Source organism: Poromitra crassiceps (genome assembly GCF_964638095.1).
Source record: "Poromitra crassiceps genome assembly, chromosome: 18".
Taxonomy (NCBI): domain Eukaryota; kingdom Metazoa; phylum Chordata; class Actinopteri; order Beryciformes; family Melamphaidae; genus Poromitra; species Poromitra crassiceps.
Genome location: NC_139636.1, coordinates 3294634 through 3320747, shown reverse-complemented (window position 1 = coordinate 3320747; position 26114 = coordinate 3294634). Strand labels below are relative to the sequence as shown.

General features: G+C 45.2%; 1 protein-coding gene across 1 annotated transcript in view; it reads left to right on the top strand.

Moving 5' to 3' along the window:
• LOC310792463 (solute carrier family 23 member 2) overlaps nucleotides 1-24529 on the top strand; it is a gene marked incomplete at both ends in the record, with an annotated part of 102748 nt that extends 78219 nt beyond the window's left edge. The window contains 4 exons of the mRNA XM_083654150.1: nucleotides 11505-11669; nucleotides 17173-17281; nucleotides 24151-24246; nucleotides 24342-24529. Of these exons, the coding sequence (XP_083510276.1) occupies nucleotides 11505-11669; nucleotides 17173-17281; nucleotides 24151-24246; nucleotides 24342-24529 (558 nt within the window). The remainder of the gene's footprint in view (nucleotides 1-11504; nucleotides 11670-17172; nucleotides 17282-24150; nucleotides 24247-24341) is intronic.
• Nucleotides 24530-26114: the final 1585 nt, after the last annotated feature.

Here is a 26114-nt window from a genome sequence, read left to right as displayed (position 1 = left end):
AGGCCATTTAGATTCACCAAAAAACATAAATTACAAACACTTCATCACAAAAGAACTCGTGGAATGCACTGAACATCAGACAGATGATATGTACTGTAACAGCATGTGCATGTTTTTGGATGTCAAGCTGCTACACAAGCATTTTATATCTTGATTTTGTATCCTGGCAGCACCAGCCGCCGCTCCTTGGCAGAGCGTAGTGGTGTGGGAGAGGGAGTTCAGGTTAGGTAGGAGCCGTTTTGGTTGCTGCTTTGTAGGCCAGCATCAAGGGACTTGAACTTGATGCTGGGCAGCGACTGGGAGCCAGTGGAGGGATATGAGCCCAGTAAAATGTGTGCTCTCTTGGTTAAGTCCAGATGTGCCGCCGCGTCCTGGATCATCTGCCAAGGTTTGCACGTCCATGCTGGAGTCCTGTCAGTAAGCAGGTGATGATAGGATAGGAAGGGAAGGTGTGTCATTATAAGCACCTGTAGTGTACTAGGAGTCGTGCTTCATGCTCAGACAGGTACAGTAGTGTCTGATCTGTTGTACAGGGCAAATCGCATGACCGAGCAACAGAAGCCACATGCTACTTTTTTTTTTTTTTCACATTTCTGTTTATTGAAGTTTTCAGGTCATAGATGATACAGCACATCAGTATTTAAATTTCACTGCCTGTTATAGGACTGGAAAGACAAGATAAAAAATAAAAAAGGTCCAGATATATGTATATGGTCGTAAGAAAACAGGTTCACTGGAAAAGAAGAGGAAAAACAAATAGCTATACCATACCCTCCCTAACAGCAACAGTACAAAAGTAATCTTCTCACCCTGAGATACTTCCTTTTCCTTATTAACAAAAACATAAACAAAACAAAAGTAAAACAATAATTGACACAGTCTGATCCGATCAGCCATCAGAAACACAGTGCACAAGTACATGATCAAATATCCATAATCTACACAGCCCACTCACACAGGAGAAAAGAAGAGAAGACAGCACAACAGACAGACATCATCAGGCCCAACACATCACAGAGAAACACAAATCAGTCCTTTGGGATCTCAGGAAACTGCAAACCCTTCACCACCCTAAAAAAATAATCCCTATGTTTTCAAAAATCTAGTTGACGAGCCTCTCATCGTACAGCCACATGCTACTTAATATAGTTGTGATTTTTGAAACCCTAGCCCTATTTGCTGCTTACCAATGATGGTGTTGAGTCCTTTCACAGCTCAATCCATGCTGTTGCACACGAGTGGGGTCACACTCGTGTGCAAAGCTGACTGAGTCGCACTGAAATGTACTTTTTGTGCACTGTGTGTGTGTGTGTGTGTGTGCACTGTGGAGGACATTTCAGTGAGTCTCAGTCGGCTTGAATTGGTTTGTGGCTCACTATCTGGAGCTAGTCTGAGGAACAGCATGGATTGAGCTGAGAAAGGACTGTGCCAAGTTTCTGGCAGACGCAGCCACAACAAAGCCTGAAAACAGCCCAAGTCCAAATCTATCCCAGAAACAAAGATTCAAAACAGTTACTGACCGACTGCTATCTCCTATGTCCTAGATGGTAAATCATCTCTTAGTCCTCTGTGACGGTATTTTCCTGTGTGTACCCTCTAACACAGTGGTGCCCAATTTGTTTTGGCCCGCCACGGATTTTGAAAAAAAAAAAAAAAAAAAAATTGTAATTTCCCCCCCCGATTTTTTTTAAAATCCAGAATGCAACTCGGGCAAGTTATCAGATATCTGCACTGATTGCAAAGAGTGGACGAGCTTTTTCATGTGGTGACTTTGTGAAACAGTGTCTGAATGTGGCTGCGGATATACTGTGTTCACTCCTGAGATTGCATCCCTGCAAATTGTCATGGCAAATTGTTTACAAAAGATGGACAATAAAGCTGATTTTCAAAGTACCTTGAGGATTTTTCAAGTTGTGAATTAAGTCAAATTTCTCTCTTCATTACAAAGGTGGAAAATACAACTGTTTTTAACTGGGTGTTTACTGATTAAATGTTTAAGCTCCCCACAAATGCAGATGTTTTTTTAAATATATATAACCTATTGCAAATTATTACAATTACCAAACAGATAAAAAGTAGATTATTATATTGAAATGTTATTTTAGATTTAGAATGTTAATTTTCTATAAAACACAATACATTTTAATGTAATTCCAGATCGTTTATTTTTGGCCCTCGGCCCTCCACCCAGATTGAGTTTTGGCCCTTCATGGGAAAGAATTTGGGCACCCCTGCTCTAACACATACCCGCCACACAGGGGGGCCGTATGTTGCCCATGTGTGCTTTATAGTAACGTTCAGTCAGAACTCATTTATAATTAAGCCCATAGTTAATGAACTAATCATGTACAAAACACACACACAGTCACATATTTTATATACTGTATATGTTGTAAGCCTAATTTTTGCCATCACAGCTGCTTTTTACATGTATGGAATAATACAGGCTAATATACAAGGTGTCCCAAGCTCTGAGTCATTATAAACTCAATTAGCCACAGAAGCTAATGTTCACATTCAGTCCTTGTATATTTCTCTCATGTGTTCATCACTCCTTTCCTCCTCTGTGTGTGTGTGATTAAGAAATGAGATGCAGGTGGTGTACATCCTAATTGGCCTGGTCAGGTGTTGGATTGCTGCTGGCTGATTGGCTGGTGGAGAGCATTTAAGCCAGCTGATGCCATCCTGTCGCCCTTTGCTCTCCTCATTCCCAACGATGATGGCTGCTGTGCTGACTGCTGTGTTCTGTCAGGTAGGAACTGTGTGTAGACCTACTTTAGTAGTTCTGCAGAACTTTATTAAGATGTGTCTTTATCTTGGTAGACCTGTGCAGTCTAAACTGTAAATAGTTACCTTCCAGATCTACACTTTTGTACACTGTAAATAACACTTACCCAAGTAGCAGAAAGTAGGGGGAGAAGCCCTTTAGTTTTTTGTAACATTTTCTGATGTTTATTTTGTAGGAGCTTGTAGGTAAGAGCTGTGTCTCTTATTTAATCCATCATTTTCTTTTCTTAGGTAAATTTAAGGTTGGGGATTAGTTTGATTGGTTAGTTGTGTTGGGGCCATGCTGTGCTCTGAAACTAAACCTGCTACTTGTGAACTTGTGATGGTGGTTTGGCTGATCATCCTTGGGAGTGGGAAGAGTGAGGGCACTTTTGTGTTGCGGTACCGTTCCCCGAGGCCGGTTCCTAACATAATTGGGTGCTCGTCGTCTGAGTGTGTATATATATTTTATATGTTTGTCTGGTGGGCAGTCTTTGTGCAGGTGGTAAATGGTGTTAGTCAAGGTGGCTTTGCATGGAGCTGAGGAAGCTCATGGTGGTAAAGCTGGTGGAGATGTTTGTTGGAGAAGGAGCCGGTCAGAGGGGACCAGTAAGACTGAGGAGGGGCGTGACAAGGCAGGGCCGTCAGTAGCACCGTTTCTCCTTTCTGTGTAGACTGCTACCCTACAAGAGTCTCTGTACATAGACTTGCCTGTCACTGTGACTCCCAAGCTGTCTAAATCAGCGATACAGATGTATTTACAAGTGTCACAGAAACATTTCAAAGCCACATATTGAGAAGAAGAGTTCATAGCTTCTCGACATTGGGGTTAGAAAGCTCAACGCTGCTCATAAATGCCTCTTTTCATCTGAAGTCTGTGCTGGTGATATTTTTTACCGAGCCTTTGGCCAGAGTGGCGCTGTGACGGCTGAGAGCTCTAACCTGGAAAAAATATCACCAGCACAGACTTCAGATGAAAAGAGGCATTTATGAGCAGCGTCGAGCTTTCTAACTCCGACGTTGAGAAGCGATGAACTCTTCTTCTCAATATGTGGCTTTGAAATGTTTCTGTGACACTGGTAAATACGTCTGTATCACTGATTTAGACGGCTTGGGAGTCAGAGTCACAGGCAAGTCTATGTACGGAGACGGGACTCTTGTAGGGTAACATAGTCTACACAGAAAGAGGAGAAACGGTGCTACTTACGGCCCTGCCTTGTCACGCCCCTCCTCAGTCTTACTGGTCCCCTCTGACCGGCTCCTCCTCAAACAAACATCTCCACCAGCTTTTACACCATGAGCTTCCTCAGCTCCATGCACACCATTTACCACCTGCACAAAGACTGCCCACGCACCCAATCTACTATGAATCACCTCATTCAATGGAAAGGAATTGCATTCAAATGCCCCCATCGAATGGAGAGGAGTTGTACAATCTCTACAACCCAGTTTCCCTGGGGTTGTAGAGATTACTTGCAAAACCCCATTTAATGGGTAGGATTCAGGGGTTGTACAGATTACTTGCAAAACCTCATTTAATGGATAGGATTCTCCATTGGCTCTTCTCTCAACCACCCTGCCCACCTCTGCAGGCATGGGGAGGGTCTGCTTGGACCCCTGTGTCCTTAGGTTTAGGCATGGGGGATGGGAGAGGTTAGGGTTAGGGGTGGGAGAGGTTAGGTTTAGGCATGGGGGTGGGAGAGGTTAGGTTTAGGCATGGGGGGTGGGAGAGGTTAGGTTTAGGGTTAGGGGTGGGAGAGGTTAGGTTTAGGCATGGGGGGTGGGTTAGGGTTAGGGGTGGGAGAGGTTAGGTTTAGGCATGGGGGTGGGAGAGGTTAGGTTTAGGCATGGGGGGTGGGTTAGGGTTAGGGTTAGGGTTAGGCATGGGGGGTGGGAGAGGTTAGGTTCAGGATTAGGGGTGGGAGAGGTTAGGTTTAGGCATGGGGGTGGGAGAGGTTAGGTTTAGGCATGGGGGTGGGAGAGGTTAGGGTCTGGGTTAGGATTAGGCATGGGGCATGGGAGAGGCTTGGAGGGGTCTCCAGAGACGACCCCTGAGGGTCTCGAACCCTCCGTTCGGCCCCCAGACCTTCCGTTCGGCCCGCAGACCCCCCGAAGCGACCCCAGGACCTCCACAGGGTCCTGCGGCCCACCCAGGCCTCGGAGACCCCAGGTTTATCCATTGAATGGGGTTTTGCAAGTAATCTCTACAACCCAGAGAAACTGGGTTGTAGAGATTGTACAACTCCACCCCATCGAATGGGGACATTTTGAAGCAATTCCTTTCCATTGAATGAGGTGATTCATAGTAGATCGGCTGGCCCACCAGACAAACATATAAAATATATATATACTCAGACGACGTGCTGACGAACGAGAAAAGCGGGCGACCCCCTATTATGTTAGGAACCGGCCTCGGGGAAGGGGACGGCAACACAAAAGTGCCCCCACTCTTCCCACTCCCAAAGATGATCAGCCAAACCACCATCACAAGTTCACAAGTAGCAGGTTTAGTTTCAGAGCACAGCATGGCCCCAACATCAACAAATCAAACTAATCGCCAACCTTAAACTTACCTAAGAAAAGGATGGATTTAAAATAAAAATAGACACAGCTCTCACCTATAAGCTCCTACAAAATAAACATGAGAATGTTACAAAACTAAAGGGCTTCTCCCTCCTACTACTTGGGTAAGAGTTATTTAGTGTAAAAAAGTATAGATTTGGAATGTAGCTATTTACAGTTTGGACTGCACAAGTCTCCCTAGACAAGGACAGATCTTGAAGTTCTAAAGAACTACCAAAGTCGGCCTACACACAGTGCCTACCTGACAGAACAAAGAGTCAGCAGAGCAGCCATCATCGGTGGCAATGACTGCAAGGGATGGCATCCCCAAACCAATTTAACAGTGCAGACACAAGAAGTTTGTGAAATAAAAGTTTGGGCTATCAGTCAATGCTGTAATGTGTGTGTCATGTGTTCACATCATTCCATTTGTCAGTGTGTAATTGAACTATCAGTCCACTCATTGTACTCCAAACTATGTTGCCGCTTTCCTGTGTTCTGTCTGGTAGGAACTGTGTAGGCCTACTTAGTTCTTCAGAACTTTAAGATGTGTTATCTTGGTGGACCTGTGCAGTCTTTAACTGGAAATAGCTACTTCCAGCGCTACACTTTTGTACACTAACATCTTACCCAAGGAAAGTAGGAGGGAGAACCCCTTTAGTTTTTTGTAACATTTTCTCATGTTTATTTTGTAGGAGCTTATAGGTGAGAGCTGTCTTTTATTTAATCCATCCTTTTCTGAGGTAAGTTTAAGGTTGGGGATTAGTTTGTTGGGGCCATGCTGTGCTCTGAAAGTAAACCTGCGACTTGTTGTGATGGTGGTTTGGCTGATCATCCTTGGGAGTGGGAAGAGTGAGGGCACTTGTGTTGCGGTCCCGTTCCGAGGCCGGTTCCTAACATAATTGGGGGCTCGTCCGCCTTTCTCGTTCGTCAGCACGTCGTCTGAGTGTATATATATATTTTATATGTTTGTCTGGTGGGCAGTCTTTGTGCAGGTGGTAAATGGTGTGCATGGAGCTGAGGAAGCTCATGGTGGTAAAGCTGGTGGAGATGTTTGTTGGAGGAGGAGCCGGTCAGAGGGGACCAGTAAGACTGAGGGGCGTGACAAGGCAGGGCCGTCAGTAGCACCGTTTCTCCTCTTTCTGTGTAGACTGCTACCCTACAAGAGTCTCTGTACATAGACTTGCCTGTGACTCTGACTCCCAAGCCGTCTAAATCAGTGATACAGACGTATTTACCAGTGTCACAGAAACATTTCAAAGCCACATATTGAGAAGGGTTCATCGCTTCTCGACATCGGGGTTAGAAAGCTCGACGCTGCTCATAAATGCCTCTTTTCATCTGAAGTCTGTGCTGGTGATATTTTTTCCAGGTTAGAGCTCCCAGCCGTCAGAGCGCTCAACAGCGCCACTCTGGCCGAAAGCTCGGTAAAAAATATCACCAGCACAGACTTCAGATGAAAAGAGGCATTTATGAGCAGCGACGAGCTTTCTAACCCCGATGTCGAGAAGCTATGAACTCTTCTTCTCAATATGTGGCTTTGAAATGTTTCTGTGGCACTTGTAAATACGTCTGTATCGCTGATTTAGACGGCTTGGGAGTCAGAGTGACAGGCAAGCTATGTACGGAGACTCTTGTAGGGTAGCAGTCTACACAGAAAGAGGAGAAACGGTGCTACTGACGGCCCTGCCTTGTCACGCCCCTCCTCAGTCTTACTGGTCCCCTCTGACCGGCTCCTCCTCCAACAAACATCTCCACATGCTTTACCACCATGAGCTTCCTCAGCTCCATGCAAAGCCACCTTGACTAACACCATTTACCACCTGCACAAAGACTGCCCACCAGACAAACATATAAAATATATATATACACACACAGACAACGTGCTGACGAATGAGAAAAGCAGACGAGCACCCAATTATGTTAGGAACCGGCCTTGGGGAACGGGACCGCAACACAAAAGTGCCCACACTCTTCCCACTCCCAAGGATGATCAGCCAAACCACCATCACAAGTTCACAAGTAGCAGGTTTAGTTTCAGAGCACAGCATGGCCCCAACACAACTAACCAATCAAACTAATCCCCAACCTTAAATTTACCTGAGAAAAGAAAATGATGGATTAAATGAGACACAGCTCTTACCTACAAGCTCCTACAAAATAAACATCAGAAAATGTTAAAAAAAAACTAAAGGGCTTCTCCCCCTACTTTCTGCTACTTGGGTAAGTGTTATTTACAGTGTACAAAAGTGTAGATCTGGAAGGTAACTATTTACAGTTTAGACTGCACAGGTCTACCAAGATAAAGACACATCTTAATAAAGTTCTGCAGAACTACTAAAGTAGGTCTACACACAGTTCCTACCTGACAGAACACAGCAGTCAGCACAGCAGCCATCATCGTTGGGAATGAGGAGAGCAAGGGGCAACAGGACTGCATCAGCTGGCTTAAATGCTCTCCACCAGCCAATCAGCCAGCAGCAATCTGACACCTGACCAGGCCAATTAGGATGAACACCACCTGCATCTCATTTCTCAATCACACACACACAGAGGAGGAAAGGAGTGATGAACACATGAGAGAAATATACAAGGACTGAATGTGAACATTAGCTTCTGTGGCTAATTGAGTTTATAATGACTCAGAGCTTGGGACACCTTGTATATTAGCCTGTATTATTCCATACATGTAAAAAGCAGCTGTGATGGCAAAAATTAGGCTTACAACATATACAGTATATAAAATATGTGACTGTGTGTGTGTTTTGTACATGATTAGTTCATTAATTATGGGCTTAATTATAAATGAGTTATGACTGAACGTTACTATAAAGCACACATGGGCAACATACGGCCCCCTGTGTGGCCCGCGATGGAATTGCAATTTTGTTTTTTGTTTTTTTGTTTTTTACAGTGCACCTGAACGCGACATGCAAGATCTGGTAGCGAGGACTTTTTTTGTGGCCCTCTCTATCATCAAAGTTGCCCATCCATTACGGCATGACAATATTTGTTCGGCCCCCGGCAACAATCTGGATTTCTCATGTGGCCCCCCATGAAAAATAGTTGCCCACCCCTGTCCTAGATCCACGTTGGTTCTGCTAATTGAGGTCATGTAAGCGCAGCCATTGTGGGACGATATCGTCCTGTAAACGGAAGGTCACAGGTTAGATCCCAGCAGGCTGTGTGTCTGTGCCAAGCCCCAACCTTCAGTTTTGAAAATTTTTTAAAATGCCAGACTTTTACAGCAGAGAGAAATGTTTACAGCCTGGTTCGTCCAAAAACAATTGTTTTGGTCTCAGTTGTTCATAATTACTTTACAGGGTGTAGATTTTTATCTAACTCACCTCCTGTTTATACAGTCTATGGCCGCAAAAAGAAGTCTGATTACATAGAAGTCAATGGGATTTATTGAATTGATCTCAATTGATTTATTACCTCATTGAACAATGTCCTAATTCATTTCCGGTCTCAGTTGCTAGTTTCAAGTCTTCTTCTGTGCAGTATGGTGTTCATTTGGTACATTATGGTCCTATTTAGACTATAATAGACAATAAAGCAGACTATGTTTTGGGGCGTGATTGACAGGTCGCAGTGATCGGGCAGCTCGCCGATCATGGCGTCGAGCTGCGGCTCTTCTCATCCAAATAAGGTGGCGACCGTCACAATGCCAAAGTCAAGGCTTCAATTCAGTCCAGAAAGTCCAGAAACCAACTGGGTGACGTAAACCGTGGCTACGTTCATATTTGTATAGAGAGCCAAAGTGAACGTCACTTCCTGCTTTTCTCCCCGTACCAGCGTGTGAAAAAATATGAACGGTGGTGAACGGAGAGATACCTTTTGGATCCCGTTTGAATTGTGCCACGGGAGTACACACGTCATGTTTGTAAAAGATAACTCTGTAATGTCGAGAACGTCGCAGTTTGTGGTAAAACTGAGGCACTATCAATTATAAATCAGAAAGACTATACGCACAACCAGTCGTGTAAGTGACGTCTCTCCCGCCAGTCCATTGTTGTTGATGGTGTGAACGTATAATGTGCGATTGTTGATTGACAAAACTAAACATTACGTTTCAGTTTCAGGACAAACTGCGACTTTCTTGACATGCATAGTTATATTGACAATTTTACATGTGTACCCCGTGGCACAATTCAAACAGGATCAAATAAGTAACGTATCTCTCCGTTCACCACCACCATTCATCTTTTTCACATGCTGGTACAGGGAGAAAAGCAGGAAGTGACGTTCACTTTGGCTCTCTATACAGTCTATGGTCCTGGTCCGTGCCTGCTGCACTGCCAAACCTCTGACCAGCTCCAGGGCCTGACAGCCTGCTGCACTGCCAAACCTCTGACCAGCTCCAGGGCCTGACAGCCCCTCCACTCTGCCTGCTGCACTGCCAAACCTCTGACCAGCTCCAGGGCCTGACAGCCCCTCCACTCTCATCTTTCCTATTGAATCCATGTGTGTCAGAGCGGTGTGCGAAAACACAAGCTTTTCGTGCTGTGAAAAAGTACCCACATATTTGTTTTCTTTTAGGAGTCCTTTCAGATGATACAGTATCACTGAGCTTTTTCTGTCAAATCAAATGTTTAACAACTGCAGACGACATTATACATCATCTGGTTAAAAGACAATTTAATTTATTTTCAACCTGGACCCTAATCCACACTGTGTGTGTCTAAGGGGACTCATCGTGACATATTTTTTTCAAATTGGTGAAGTAGGCCTACTCACCGAGATAGCCTTGTTTACAGCTGGAGCAATGTCATCAAACAGCTACCGGTGTAACCCAGTCGGGCAATTACGCGCCGTCATTCCACGTTCGCTAAAACTGCTTGTTTTGCCGCTGGTTAGACTCAAACTGTCATTATAGTTTCTGGCAACATGGAAACGACTCTATACATGAATATTACTCTCCAGGGTTTACTGTCGGATCAGGCGAGCCAGAGGGGCAGCCAGCAGTGTGGGAAATAGGGTCCAGGTTGAAATATATATATATATATATCCTTTAAGTCCTCTGGTGCTACACAATTAAATCCAGACACTTGAGTATTGAGGTGTTGCCTTCATGAGTTTTTTTTTTGCCTTTAGCGCAACATGTCAGCATAACTACCATGTAAGTTTTTGGATGCCTCAAGCCAACATCACTCGCCCGCTCCAGATGTCAAATGATAGCCTGTTCCCTAAAATCCTATCTCAAAATCCCCAAACATTTCATAAACTAGAGGGCACTCAGTAGAGTGCATACCTCCACCACGGCATGTTACCACCAATGCCATGCCCCCTTTTGGCCAGTGGGCATAGAAAGTGAATCACTTCGTCCTTGGCCCATAGACCTGAATGGTAATATGGCCTCTTTCCTTTTAGGGGGAAAACACAAGACACTCACCGTTGACTTCAATGTAAAATAGCAGTACAAAAGAAATAGAGCAAAAGCTGAATTAATTTTGTTTATTAATGACCCAAAGACACCATGACATGACAATATATTACAACTCGGGCGGCCATAGAATGCGCAAGATACATCGAAAATATTAGTTACTAATTGCCCTATATGAACGCTGTGCAGCCCACTGATGAGTTTCCACCAGGTCACATGCATCGATAGTTTTGCATGTTCTCCCCGTGCTCCCCCAGGGGGTTCCTCCGTATATAACCCCCCACTAAAAACATGCAGAAGATCAGATCGTCATCGTCATCCGACCAGTGACGACAACATCCGAAGTTGGTCCCCGGGCACTGTACGAGAAAGCGACCACTGCTCCTGGCCTGCCCCTCGGAGGAAAGGACATGCCTGGATGGGTTAAATGCAGAGGACACTTTTCACCGGCCACCGTCAGCATGAGTGTGTTGTGGCCCTCCGTGCATGTATTGTGGTGTTAGTGTGACAAAAAGACGGGCTTGTCTGTTACGAGAGTTTTTTTTAGTACCTCCACATACCCCTAGGAGTAAGCATACCCCAGTTATGGAACCACTGCATACAGCATCAAAATCATTACAGAGGAGATTGTTGATGTCACCCCCCCCCCCCCCCCAATAAAAAGAAAAGAAAACTTTGTAAGATTCAGATTACATTATGCAGTTTTGAGTTTTTTCCTCACAGGCTGCCTGGTCCAAGTAAAGCTGTCATATGGAGATGATTGACGATTCTTGTGCCCGTTTGGCGCCAGGTCGGCAGCAGGCTGGTCCTCCAGACCACTGGCATTCTGATGATCGTCCTGGGGATCTTTGGCAAGTTTGGAGCCGTTTTCATCACCATCCCAGACCCAGTGATCGGAGGCATGTTCCTGGTTATGTTTGGAATGATTGCAGCGGTGGGAATATCCAACCTTCAGGTAAATATAGTACCATGTCATACATAGGCCATTTGGTGGACACTTTTATGTAAAGTTGTAGAGAATAGGAAGACCACCTCACTGGAAGACCCAGGTTCGAGCCCCCACCCATGCTAGTACCCTTGACACCTTAAAACCCCACCGGCTCCAAGTTTGCTGTCTTTTAGCTGAGCTTGACCTCTGACCTCCAACTAGAAAGACATTTTCCTGTGGGGATCAATAAAGCATCACACATCACATCACAGTACTATGATTTACATCCATATTTAGCATGGTTCAGCAGTTAACACCCCTCTGGGGATTAATTCAGTCCATGTTGCTCCTTTTAATTCACATGAATCCCTTCGAAGGGCGGTGATACAGTAGGCAAAATGTTAGTCTCGGCTCCCAGACGTTTGGTGAGCTGTGCCACCAAACGTCTGGGAATTTCACTGTCAGAAACTGTCTCTTCGAGCCCGGCGAGAACGGCCGGCAGCAGACACGCCTACATTTATTATTAGAATTTTATTTGGTAGCGGCAATGCCATTTATCATAGTCCTAACACAGAGCATGAAGCTGATATGCTCCAAACAAAATTTATAGCTGTTGTTTATTTTACAATCATTTTTCCTACCCGGAAGTGGTCCGCTTGCTACTGTGAGTCATCAGCAGGCTCTGTAACGTTAGCCTCGGGAGTCGGCCTTATCGCTGGGGGAAAGACCTCTAGCCGCCGGGGCCGGATGAAACACGTCCTATTAACAGGTTATGTTTGTTTCTAAGTGATTAATATGTTTCTCCGCAAACGCGGCGATGTTTTGCGAGACATCGGTTCTGCATGAGCTTCACTGCCCCCAGAAAGCAGGCCCGCCCACAACACTCATGATTGGTTCTCCGATGCAAGGCTTCCAACAGCGCCACCTAACGTTATGCAAAGATTTAAATAGTAATATTCTCAGTCTTACAGGAGTGAAACGGATTAAGACTGAGGGCTGAGTCTAGCAAAATGTGTACTGCATGCAGTGAATATGATAACACTGTGTATGTACTGTATGTACTGTATACGGTGTGTACCGTAAAACTTCAAATAAACCCAAATAGACGCCGGTCCCAAATACATGTTTCCACAGGCTAAATAAACACTGGTCTAAAATAGTATGTCTCAAGTATGCATACTGCATTGTTTGATGCTACGGACTGCAGAACATAAACATTCAAAAGTCAGCCTCAGTCTGGTTTCCATAAGGACAACATGGGGAGCGGTGGAAAATGCGGTGGTGTTAGTTGGGCGTTGTAAAAGTGCATTTCTGTCAGCGGAAAAAGCGATCATAAATGCAGTATGGATTATGCCAGACATGTATTGCTTGTACTGCTTGTTGCACAACACTGCATTGGCCTGAACGTTAGCTGCTGCTAATGCTAATGTTACAGGTCTCAGCCAGAAAGACTGCTATTCGCCTCTATCTATCTCACTCTCCATTCATTTTGACCAGAAATGCGCACTCATTTCTGGCGCCGCGCGCTTTGTGTGCAGTTTGTGTCCCTGCCGATATCCAAATCAAGCCTATGCACTTGATATAATATGCGGAAATCAGTGCATCAAAGAGGGACTTTTTAGGCCTATATATACAATGAGCCAGAGCCATTCCACACAGTTTAGCATGCATGCATGCAGTATAGTGAGCTGTAATAGCCTTTAGGCACCTAGAGCATACTGTATATGAACCATAACCATTGATTAATCACATCAGTAGGTCTCATTTATGATGCGATCTGTGTTTTGGTGACAATATGAAACCCATTTACTCCTTATAAATCATGCATGTAGAAAAAACATGTTGATTAAATGTTATAGCCTACTACAGCGTGCAACTCTGTGAGCTGCTGTCCTTGTTTGACGTTATCTAGGCCTATATATATTACAAATCTGTGTGCACACCGCTCTGCTAATCCACAGGCATGGCTAAGGACTCTCCGTGCGCACTGATCACTAATTCGAGGGCACGGTATACTAATCCATGTGCACGGTCTGTCTGTCACGTTCCGCTCTGTCACTGCCGCTGGAGCGCCGGCTGGAACTGTGGCTCCTGGCAATGTGGTCAGCTATGGGTGCATAACGCATGTTGTGTCTGGGATTTAGCTCATGTGGTTGAACACACAGTGCAGAACAAACACCCGGTTCCCTTCATCTGTCGCACCAAACGGCTTGTCAAACCCGTTTATTCAATCCATACCTATTGCCATACCGTGTGTGTGTGTGTGTGTGTGTGTGTGTGTGTGTGTGTGTGTGTGTGTGTGTGTGTGTGTGTGTGTGTGTGTTTCCAAGGTCTGTTTATTGATATTTTAGTTAACAAACAGTAAGCAGTAGCAGGCTATACAAATGATATAAAATACAAAAACATTACAGAATTTGCATATGCAGATGCACATAAAAACACTAGGGCACATACAGTAGTGTACAGTGTAATCTATAGCAAAGAGTTCAGAGGGCATGTATTGCCTAGATAGCCTCTACATAATCGATGAAAGGTTGCCAAGTCTTATGCAGTGTCTCAACGGGAACCTCGTAAAGTGGATAATATGAGTTTATCCACTTTAAGTTTGTTGCATAACATCTTTGATCAACATAGTGTAAGTGGGAGGCTGTGCCTGGTATCAGGATGATAATCTTTAGATAGTCATTACTCAATGTGACAAAATACATAATACACTTATTAATTTTTATTACTTAAAGAGGCATTAAGTAATTTATGAGATTTATCAACCTCTATCAGGGACCAGTAGGGTTTGCAGTAATATCAATAAAGCGTATGTCTTTCGAAACAAGTCCCTTGTGCAACACATGCACGCACTCGCTCACTCGCGCGCACGTACACGCACGCACGCACGCACGCACGCACGCACGCACGCACGCACGCACGCACGCACGCACGCACGCACGCACGCACACACACACACACACACACACACACACACACACACACACACACACACACGCGACCCTGTCATCCCCTTTTCAAAACAGAGATCCAGAGATGAATAAGCTATTCAGAGCAGAGCTCCAACAGAAACATCAGTGAAGAGGTCATATATCACCATGCTAAATATGAATCCTGCGTTGTCGTCTTTGGTTTGAGAACAGAGCCTTTTAGCCGTTACAGTTGAAATGTGAGGCGACGGGCCAGAGTGAGTTTTTGGCATCAGCACCTGATCCAGTCATTGAACGGAACACAACGGTGCAATATCTGGGAATATATATAAGCCTTTGTTTATGATCCTGTGTGGCTTATTTATACTGCACATATACATTGTTTCATATATGTATATAAAATGGACACTTTACAACACAATATTACATTAATGCTACTTAATACTACTAAATGTTTGAATGTAGCCGTGCCTTGTTTGTTGTATGTGCACATACCTGGCCAATAAAGCCGATTCTGATTCTGATACTGGTATTGATGAACAGAAATATCAACACACAAAACATATTATGGTAATTTTGTGCTATGGCAGTACAATTCCTACTTCCCCCCTTTAAACCATCTCCCAAAGCACATTTATAGGTGGACATGGCCCCTGTAACCCAACGCTATCAAAACTACCAGAACAGAACACTTTTTCCTTTTCCCTTTTGGTTCTCGCCAAATGTCCACTCTCAGTAGAATCAAGAGTAAACATGCTGTAGTCTAGTTACACAGTGGTTCTCAAATGGGGGTCCACGGACCCCCAGGGGTCCGTGGCACTTTGCCAGGGGGTCCGCGAAAAGTTTTCAGGTAAAAAAAAAAAAAGTTAAAAAAAAAAAAAAAAAAAATGATACATGTTACCTATTCCTTCTCAAACTACTTCCTACATGGTGCTAGTCTATCAAAAATATATTGGCTGTCATTGATTGTGTTGCATAGTGGTTTTCTGTACTGTTGACAAATTGTGATATTGTAAGTCGCTTTGGACAAAACAAAAGCGTCTGCTAATTGACGTAATGTAAATGTAATGTAATAAAAAAATAATTAAAAAAATTGTGCAAAATCTTCATAGTTCAACGAAAATAGTTTATGCTTTAAATGTAAAATAGTTAATGGATTACATTCTAATAACAAACCTATCAAATTAAAAGTCAAGCACGTTACAGTGGAAACAATTACGCTTAGCCCAAAATCACAAATCAGAATGAGGGGGTCCCCGGTATATTTTCTATCTTGTAAGGGGTCCTTGGCTGAAAAACATTTGGGAACCTCTGGTCTAGTAGCCTGGTAACCAGCCCCAATGAATTCTTCATTATGGTCTGGACTCAACCCTATCCACCACTGATTTGGTGATGTATTTTTCAGCCCCAACTGATTGGTTGCTGTCTGTGTCAATCATCGAACTCTTTGACCAATCACAGTACAGTACTAGCAAAGCAGGACAACTTCGATGTTTCTGCGACACAAAACTTAAATTGAGAACTGAAGGCTAATAGGTTGTTCCACTCATTGGTTCCACTGCAACATCTAGGCGGGAGCACTGTTGTAAAAAAAAAACACAGGCTTCGTCTCTTCTTGCCTTCAATACTCTTTGTCTGTGCACCCAGGTACCTATACCAGCAACCGTTTAACAAGAGAAAGTGCTTTCTCTGGTTTAACCTTAACTTTAGCTGAAGCCACAAGCAGCTCAACGGATTTCAAAGCTGATGGCTTACTGGAAAGAGCGTATGTGACTCCGACAAGTGAAATGTTTGGTCACTCACACTGGCGTTTTGAGGCCCGTGTCGGTGAAGTGGTTACAGCAGCAGTAGTGGGCTTAGCTAACGTAGCTAAGAGCTAGCTAGCTATAGCTACAGTATTTAACATACAGGTGTGTTGTTGCAGCGCTCTAATTCGTCATCAGAAATGTTAGATAAGTCCCGCCGCCTACATCGACCAGCCAATCAGGTGTCGTGGACAGTATCTGTCCTGAATAATCGCCAGTGGATGAGCTTGGGTCCAGACCCATGTGAAGAGTGCTGACAACTGCCATTCATATGGGGCTGGATACCAGGCAGGCTAGTAGTCTAGTGCAGAGCCGTGTATATCTCCATTCACTCCAATGGACCCGTTTTTTACTCTCAAGAGTTCCAGGAAGTAAGGTTCTCGATTAAGCAGCACTGTCGAGTTGCAGCAAAATGGACAGTTTGTGATGTACTTTGAAAGTTTTTTTTTAAATTAAATTGTACATTATCAGCTTTATTTTAGCATTCAAAAGTACCGCAAGACCTCTTCGTGGCTGTTCATTGGCTAATGAGTCACGCATTTTGGTCCTCCGCTGACCTCCGCCACTCTCTCTAAATTGCTCTGGTCTAATGTAGCAGAAAGACAATGATCCAGTCAGTCAGCCAGCTGAGGCTAATTAGCAAATGAATGGTCTGCATCTGACGATCTGGATCAATAAAAACTAAACTAAAAATAACTAAAAATTAATAATAATAAAACTGTGTTCGTCTCTCTCTCTCTTCCTCTCTCTCTCTCTCTCTCTCTCTCTGTCTGTCTTCTCTGTGATAAACAGTATGTGGACCTCAACTCATCCAGGAACCTCCTCATTCTCGGCTTCTCTACGTTCAGCGGCCTTGTCTTACCTACCTGGTTTCACTCCAACCCTGGCTTCATTGACACAGGTGATTCCCTCTCTCTCTCTCTCTCTCTCTCTCTCTCACACACACACACACACACACACACATCTGCACACACGTACTTGTTCTGTCTCGTTTGTATCTGTATTTGTGTGTTTTTGTTTTGGGAAAAGCCTTTCGTAACACTCCTGTTTGATGAAAGCGATTAATACGTCTACTTGCCTTGACTCGACACACACGACACTGAAAGGAAAGAGCACTTATCTGAAGAATTCACACGTCTCCTTTATGACTTTTCCACTGGTTTTCAACAGAACAAAGGACACACCCCGGCCTCTGGTCTGTGGTCTGATACTGACATGCTACTGTGGCTGTGCGCACACACCTCCTACAGAGGCCAATAGACTACTTAATACCCCTTAAAGTCCCTGGAAAACTAATTGGAGTACTTGTATGTACATGGCAATGTTTTTAATTGTTCAAATCTGGCTGGGTGGTTAATAACACATTTGTATGTGGTGTGACAAACTCAAAACACATTTATTTTTGGTCTTCACGGACTTTAAAAAAAAAAGAGTATAGTGATAGGCCAAATCAGAGGCCTAGACAGGGTTGCCCTGTGTATGAAATGTGCTATATAAATAAAGTTTGACTTGACTCGACTTGAATAATCAGGGGAATTGTCTATGGCATGATGATGATGGTGATATGATCGATTTATATGTGGCCATGTAAACATGATCAATGCCAGGGCGACTTTCCCAACCTTTAACTTTAGTCTCTTTTCTCTCAAAATATGACATTAAGGAAAATCTAGTAAAGTTTACTATCCATTTTAAATTGAAGGCTCCGCTTTTTACAGAAGATGCTCCTCCCTGCTCGGCCCAGCAGGGAGGGCAGCAAAACCCCCCCATGGGGATACAAGATTCCAGATAAATTTAAACCCATAGTGAGTAACAGAGGGAGCCTAAGCAAGACATGGAAAACATATGTTCAACTTTTTGAGCCAACTCTAGAGCTAGAATACATGTTTAGCGTTTGAGCTATGCAGATGAGCTAGAAGGTGGAGGCTGGGGTGGTGGAGGCAAAGCATTGCCAGCAGCCGCAGTGTGAAGCATCAGCATAGGTGAAGCACAAATCAGAGTGAGAGAGGAGGCCGTATTTAAACGGACCGCAACTACTAATGGCTGTGATTGTTGAATGATTAAATGATGACCCAATCGGCATCTGTCAGCTGGTCACTGCTGTCAATGGGCGTAGCCTATGACTTCCGTGTCTCAAATGAACTAACGCAGGCTTCATTTGACAGATCTAAAGTTGTAGTCTAAAATAAACTGGAGACCATCTTGCGATGGGATCACACCAGATGGGATCACACCAGATGGGATCACACCAGATGGGATCACACCAGATGGGATCACACCAGATGGGATCACACCAGCCACGATGCACCTTCCCTGCTTCACACCCCACCAGAATCCATATATGGTCGCAGCCGGTCAGTCAGAGGGGATCAGAGCCAATGGCAGAGCTTGCAGGCAGCGGAAATTAATTTTCTTCTGCTGCCAACTGAAATGGAGCTTATACCAGCAGCCTGTTTCCATGAGCTTATACCAGGAGCCTGTTTCCATGAGCTTATACCAGGAGCCTGTTTCCATGAGCTTATACCAGCAGCCTGTTTCCATGAGCTTATACCAGCAGCCTGTTTCCATGAGCTTATACCAGCAGCCTGTTTCCATGAGCTTATACCAGCAGCCTGTTTCCATGCAGACAGATTTCTGGCAAGCGACACTAGTCCTTGGATGGAGACCATGGTGCTGGGAGTGGTGTTGGAGGACCAGTAGGGGGTGCTCTTCCCTCTGGTCTCAGGAATAATATCCACATCCCCAATGCCGCAGGGCCGAGACAGGGACTCTGTCCTGTGAGTGAGCACAGTCCGAGGTCCTGACTCTGTGGTCATTAAAGGTCCCATCGGCACTTGATTTGATTTGATTTGATTTGATTTCCTTTATTTACCCAGGGAAGCCTCTTGAGAGCAAGCCCTCATTTTCAAGAGTGCCCTGCTACAAAAGTACATGTACAAAAAGTTTCAGACAAACAGGACAAGTGATAAGAACAATCAAAACAACAAGGTCAATTTAAAGCAAGTAGAAATCAAAACAGAGCAAATTGCAACTAGAGTCCGTCGACAATAGAACAATTAGCTAAAAACATGTGCATCTCTCACATAAGGTGTCGCGAAGGAGTGCCTTGAACGAGACCAGAGGAAGTAATTGATCCAATTTTATAATGTCCTGCAGTGAATTCCATTTGACCGGTGCATAGTACGAGAAAGCAGTCTTTCCTTGCTCGGTCCTCACACGCGGGACACGCAGCCTGATGTAAGACTGTGAGCGTGTGCCGTTGCGATTGCTTGCATGAGTGAGAAGTGAACACAGATATGGAGGAAGCTGACCGATTAGGGCTTTATAAATAAACAAAAGACAGTGCTGTTCTCTTCTGACTGAAAGAGAGGGCCAACACACCTTTTCGTACAGAACACAGTGGTGAGTAAGAAATTTATCTCCAGTTATGAAGCGCAGCGCGCTGTGAAACACGGCATCAAGTGACTTCAAGGCAGAAGATGAGGCATGCATATACACAATATCACCATAGTCAAAAACAGACAGTATTAGAGATTGAACCAATTGTTTTCTAGAGGATGCAGAGAAACATGACTTATTTCTGTACAAGAATCCAACTTTCCTCCTAAGTCTTTTTACAAGGTGCTCAATATGCTCATTGAAGGATAGTTTGCTATCCACCCAGATACCAAGGTATTTATAGGATTCAACAGTTTCAATAGCTTCGCCTTGTAGGGTTACTATGCTAAGGCTGTCCATGATGGATGGGGACCTGGAAAAAAGCATCCATTTTGTCTTTTTGGAATTTAAAACCAATTTGAGGTTAAACAGGGAATTTTGAAAAGCATTGAAGGCAGATTGTAAGCTTGCGACGGCCTGGGCGGGGGTATCCCCGACACAATATAAGATCGTATCGTCTGCATAGTAATGGACATTACAGAGCTCACTAGGAAAGAGAATGTTATTTATATAGAGCATGAACTTATCATAAGAGTAGGGGTGTAACCCCAGTGACCTAGGGGGTGCAACTCCAGTGCCCTGGGGGGTGCAACTCCAGTGCCCTGGGGGTGTAACCCCGGTGCCCTGGGGGGTGTAACTCCGGTGCCCTGGCTAAATTCCCACACAGGCCTTTGTTCAATCATGGCCACCTATCCCTCGATATCTAATTGACATAGTCAGTCCTCAACTCTCCACTGAGATAGCTGATATGTGGTGAGCATCCTGGTGCAAACTGGTTGCTGTGCAGCACCCAGGTGGGTGCTATTGGTGGTGGATGAGTAGATCCCGCCCCCCACACACACACACTGATATGTGAAGCGCTTTTAGTGCCTTGAAAAGCGCTATATAAATCCCATAAATTATTATTATTGTAATTACCGTACTATTATTATCTTGTACGGTTGTGGCGCTATCGCGTTAACAAAATCTGTCGACAGACAGACATATAACGCGCACGCACGCACACGCACACACACACACACACACAGTTGCGGCTGGTAATACATGGGTTGGTAGCGATAAATATGTTTGCACAGTGTAAAATCTTATTACCTCACCTTTAACAATGAGTTCAGTCATTCAGAACAGATTATTACCACACACACAGGCACACACACACACACATACACACACACACACACACACACGTGCACACATAGCCTACTTCAATTCAATTCTCATTCTAAACTTGTGTTGACCACAGACCTTAGTTCATGCCTTTCCCCTGAGGATCTGAAGTGCTAGACTCATTCCTGCGCTCCGCTGAGGAGCTGAGGAGAAGTCAGCAAACAGCTGTTGTGTTCTACAGGTTTATGTACTGTATAGTGTCCAAAATGAATAGTTTTGCATGATCAACTCCTCTGCCAGCACGGTATGCAAATGAGGAGGTTCTTTGTGGTGGTTATCCTGGTCATGTGGCTTTTCACAATGCTCTTGAAGGCCTTCAACACAAGGGAGGTGAGAGCAACTGATCTCAGGTCTCGTTTAGTGTTTTAGGGTTCCTCTTTCTTGGTATGGCGATCACTGTGGAGTGTCCCCACTGACCTGTGGGGTGTCCCCACTGACCTGTGGAGTGTCCCCACTGACCTGTGGGGTGTCCCCTGACCTGTGGGGTGTCCCCACTGACCTGTGGGGTGTCCCCACTGACCTGTGGAGTGTCCCCACTGACCTGTGGGGTGTCCCCTGACCTGTGGAGTGTCCCCACTGACCTGTGGGGTGTCCCCTGACCTGTGGAGTGTCCCCACTGACCTGTGGGGTGTCCCCACTGACCTATGGAGTGTCCCCACTGACCTGTGGAGTGTCCCCACTGACCTGTGGAGTGTCCCCACTGACCTGTGGGGTGTCCCCACTGACCTATGGAGTGTCCCCACTGACCTGTGGGGTGTCCCCACTGACCTATGGAGTGTCCCCACTGACCCGTGTGTGACCTCAACTTCCCCAATGACCACTTGCGAGATCAGAAACTGCTCCCAGCAACACAGAGAGGCATATTGTTCTGTCTCTTGAGGTGCATTTTGTTTTGTGCGAAGCCTTTCATAACACTCCTGTTTGATGAAAGTGACTAATGAATCTGATTTTACACATTGAAAGGGAAGGGCAATTATCTGAAGAATTCACATCGTCTGCTTTTATGACTGTTCCAGTGGTTGTCAACAACAAACGACACACCCAGGTCTCCAGTCTGTGTGGTCTGATACTGCCATGCTGTGAGTGGAAGGCTGTGCCACACACCTACAGAGCCCATAGACCACTTAATACCCTGCTAGAAAGATGAGAGTGATTTTACCTGAACTAAACTAAATGCAAGGTGTTGCCAAATTCTAGAGGCCCAGATGACAAAAGCCATCGTTACCAATTTTGCTCATAGATTAGTCTAATGCAAGTTAGACCATTTCACCTAAATAAAGTCAAATTTAGGTCTAAGACTATTTGCAATGAATTCCGTGTTTGTTTTTGTGCCAGACAGTTAAGATGATCACTGGAAATTTTTAATTCTATTCATTTTCTGTGATTGACAACTTACCTGACACTCCACCCATCTGCTACACCAAAGTAGGTTCATTATAATAATTTGGCAGTTTTACCAACTTGAAGTATTGCTTTAGAGTACTTGAAATACATAAACGGTTTAACTAATTAAACTTAACTAAACTTGATACAGTACATAACACACACACACACACACACACACACACACACACACACACACACACACACACACACACACACACACACACACACACACACACCTGGTAGGACCCAATTAAGATAATCCAGCCATGCGACATTAATCCAACAGATGAAGACCAAGTGGGGCTTTTACTAATGCAGGAATGGCCAATCAATCAATGCTCTCAACCAACCAAGAGGTAAATCAAAAGCCAGTAGTTCCTGATTCATTGCTTTTGATGAGTGTATTGATTGGTGGAGTACCTTTGTGCCCACCTCTTATGAAGTGCCATCAAAAGAGCAATCCACAAGATTAAACAGTTCTTCTCTGCAGACATAAGACGCTGATCCCAGGAGTCATGTGATGCGAGTGGCTCCCAGGAAAGGGCTAATCCAGAGTTCAACTCAGTCCACGAGGACACTCGTCTGGTTTTCTCAAGTCTAGGCTGCTTACCTCCCAATCCTCTTGGCTAGCCTCCATGTCAGCGCCTGTAATCTGCCCGGCTCAGATAAAGCACTTCTGCCCCCAGCCTCTCACCTCCTCCACACTCTGCTCCCAGCCTCTCACCTCCTCCACACTCTGCCCCCAGCCTCTCACCACCTCCACACTCTGCCCCCAGCCTCTCACCACCTCCACACTCTGCCCCCAGCCTCTCACCTCCTCCTCCACACTCTGCTCCCAGCCTCTCACCTCCTCCTCCTCACTCTGCCCCCAGCCTCTCACCTCCTCCTCCACACTCTGCTTCCAGCCTCTCACCACCTCCTCCACACTCTGCTCCCAGCCTCTCACCACCTCCACACTCTGCCCCCAGCCTCTGACCACCTCCTCCACACTCTGCCCCCAGCCTCTCACCACCTCCACACTCTGCCCCCAGCCTCTCACCACCTCCACACTCTGCCCCCAGCCTCTCACCACCTCCACACTCTGCTCCCAGCCTCTCACCACCTCCACACTCTGCTCCCAGCCTCTCACCACCTCCACACTCTGCTCCCAGCCTCTCACCACCTCCACACTCTGCTCCCAGCCTCTCACCACCTCCTCCACACTCTGCTCCCAGCCTCTCACCACCTCCACACTCTGCTCCCAGCCTCTCACCACCTCCACACTCTGCTCCCAGCCTCTCACCACCTCCTCCACACTCTGCTCCCAGCCTCTCACCACCTCCACACTCTGCTCCCAGCCTCTCACCACCTCCACACTCTGCCCCCAGCCTCTCACCACCTCCACACTCTGCTCCCAGCCTCTCCCACCTCCACACTCTGCTCCCAGCCTCTCACCACCTCCACACTCTGCCCCCAGCCTCTCACCTCCTCCACACTCTGCTCCCAGCCTCTCACCTCCTCCTCCACACTCTGCTCCCAGCCTCTCACCACCTCCACACTCTGCTCCCAGCCTCTCACCTCCTCCACACTCTGCCCCCAGCCTCTCCCACCTCCACACTCTGCCCCCAGCCTCTCACCACCTCCACACTCTGCCCCCAGCCTCTCTTGACCGCTGTTTGGGGCTGGGAATGTGTGTGTGTTGGTAAGGGTGCTTCGAACAAGTGTTTGTACAAACTCTAACTATGTCATTGTTGTTTGTCATACTAATTGACTTTTTTGAATCTCTTCTTGTATTCAAAGGCATAAAAGAGTTGGACCAAGTGATCGTAGTACTCTTCACCACGCATATGTTTATTGGAGGATTTTTGGGGTTTGTTTTGGACAACACCATTCCAGGTAGGACATGATCCTTGTGTTAACAACTTCAAACACGCAAATTAGCACTAACATCACTAAAGTAGCTACAGTACTTTGATCTGTTCATTTTCCAGGTACTGAAAAAGAGAGGGGGATTAAAAGTTGGCGGGAGAAGGTGCAAGAAGAAGGCAAGAATCACACGAGTGACCAGTCCTGTTACGACATTCCCTTCTGCAATGACATTTTGAAACGGTTCCGATGTTTCCAGTACCTCCCTTTTCTCCCTTCTTACAAGTTCGCCCACCAGAGAATCCCCAAGTAATACAAGTGCTAACTTGCCTTATAGCGTTAATGTTAGCATAATTAGCCCTACAAAGCCAAAGGACAGCAACTGTAAACAGTGAACCTGAGAATTTGAATCTGTGAGAACAGAAATGATGTGTCCACACACATTACTGCCGGTGCACAAGTTGGCAGAACATTGTTTAGTGGCTTCTGTATGGTGCCCAGTGGTTTTGTTTATATCAAATCTAAACCCTGGTTAAGACTTTAACTGTCAAAGAAATGAGCTGTAGTGCCTGCTGTTTGCCTTATAGGGCGCTATACATGGCATCCCCACACAGCCTGGAGTAGAGCAGCTGTGTGGATGAGTGGGCTCAGACTGGACTGTCACTGGGACCAGTAACATACTGAACTGCTCCGAGGGAAACATGCCAATGCTCCACAGTGAGTGCGGCCCTATATCCTGCCAATGACATGGGCTTCATTTGCACTGCAAATTAATCTCTTTTTTTCCTAACATGAAACACTGATTTAATCTCAGAATTTAATTTATAACATGAATTTGTATATTAATTTACAGTGAGAATTTAACCACTTCAACCTCCTTTACATCAACAGGTTAATAACACATTAATAACGCCTGAACAAGGGCTTCATAACAGCTACATGGCGCATATGTGGAAAGTCATTTGATCCTCGTGTGAAGTTTACGTGGTTCTTGTTTAATTTCTGAGAGTAACACTTAGAAGTTTGTTGTTTATCGAGCAAAACATTCCAAATAAAAGCGCTTTTGGCCTTAATGGGGGGAAAAAAAACATGTGTGTGCAAAGTTTTCTGAGACTTTGCATCTAGTTTTTGCATCACCCTCCTCTCTGTTTGCCGGTCCTCTTATTTCTTCCGCAACCAGGTCAGAAATGACTTGGTTATGCATGTTACATGTCATCTTCACACAATGGCATTTTTGTCTTTGATCTGATTATTATGCCATCTGTGCAACATGCAACATACATAGATTATATGTGTTGCTGTCTGTTTGCAGCTATATCTTTTTTTTTTTGTATTTTGATGGTCTCTTAATGCCAACATTCCCCTTTTTTTTGTCCTTTTTCTTTTTTCCCTTTATCGCTGCTGTGGGTACGGAAGGGAGGGGATGCATACACACAAGTCTGTCATAAACCCAAGAAACAGATTTAAAAAAAATGGCTTGGCATAAGGAACGTCTCATGAAAGCTGATATTGAGTCAGTAATATAGTACCGCAGGAATGAGTCTGGAAGACCTGGATGTTAGCACTCCCGGTTCCTACTTGTAAAAGTCTGAATTTCCCGCCCATTTTTCTCCCCAATTGTACTTGGCCAATTTCCCCCTGCTGCTCCCGGTCGCTGCTCTCCCCTCTGCCAATCTGGGGAGAGCCGTAGACTAGCACCACGCTTCCTCCGAGACATGCGCAGTTGCCAGCTGCTTCTTTTCACCTGACAGCGGGGAGCTTCACCGGCAGGGTGTAGCACGTGGGAGGGTTACCTGAATTGGCGCCCTGACTGACCAGAGGAGGCGCTAGTGCAGCGACCATGACCGAGTCAATGGGATTTTTGTATGGGGATTGGTGGTTAACTGCTTGAAATAAGG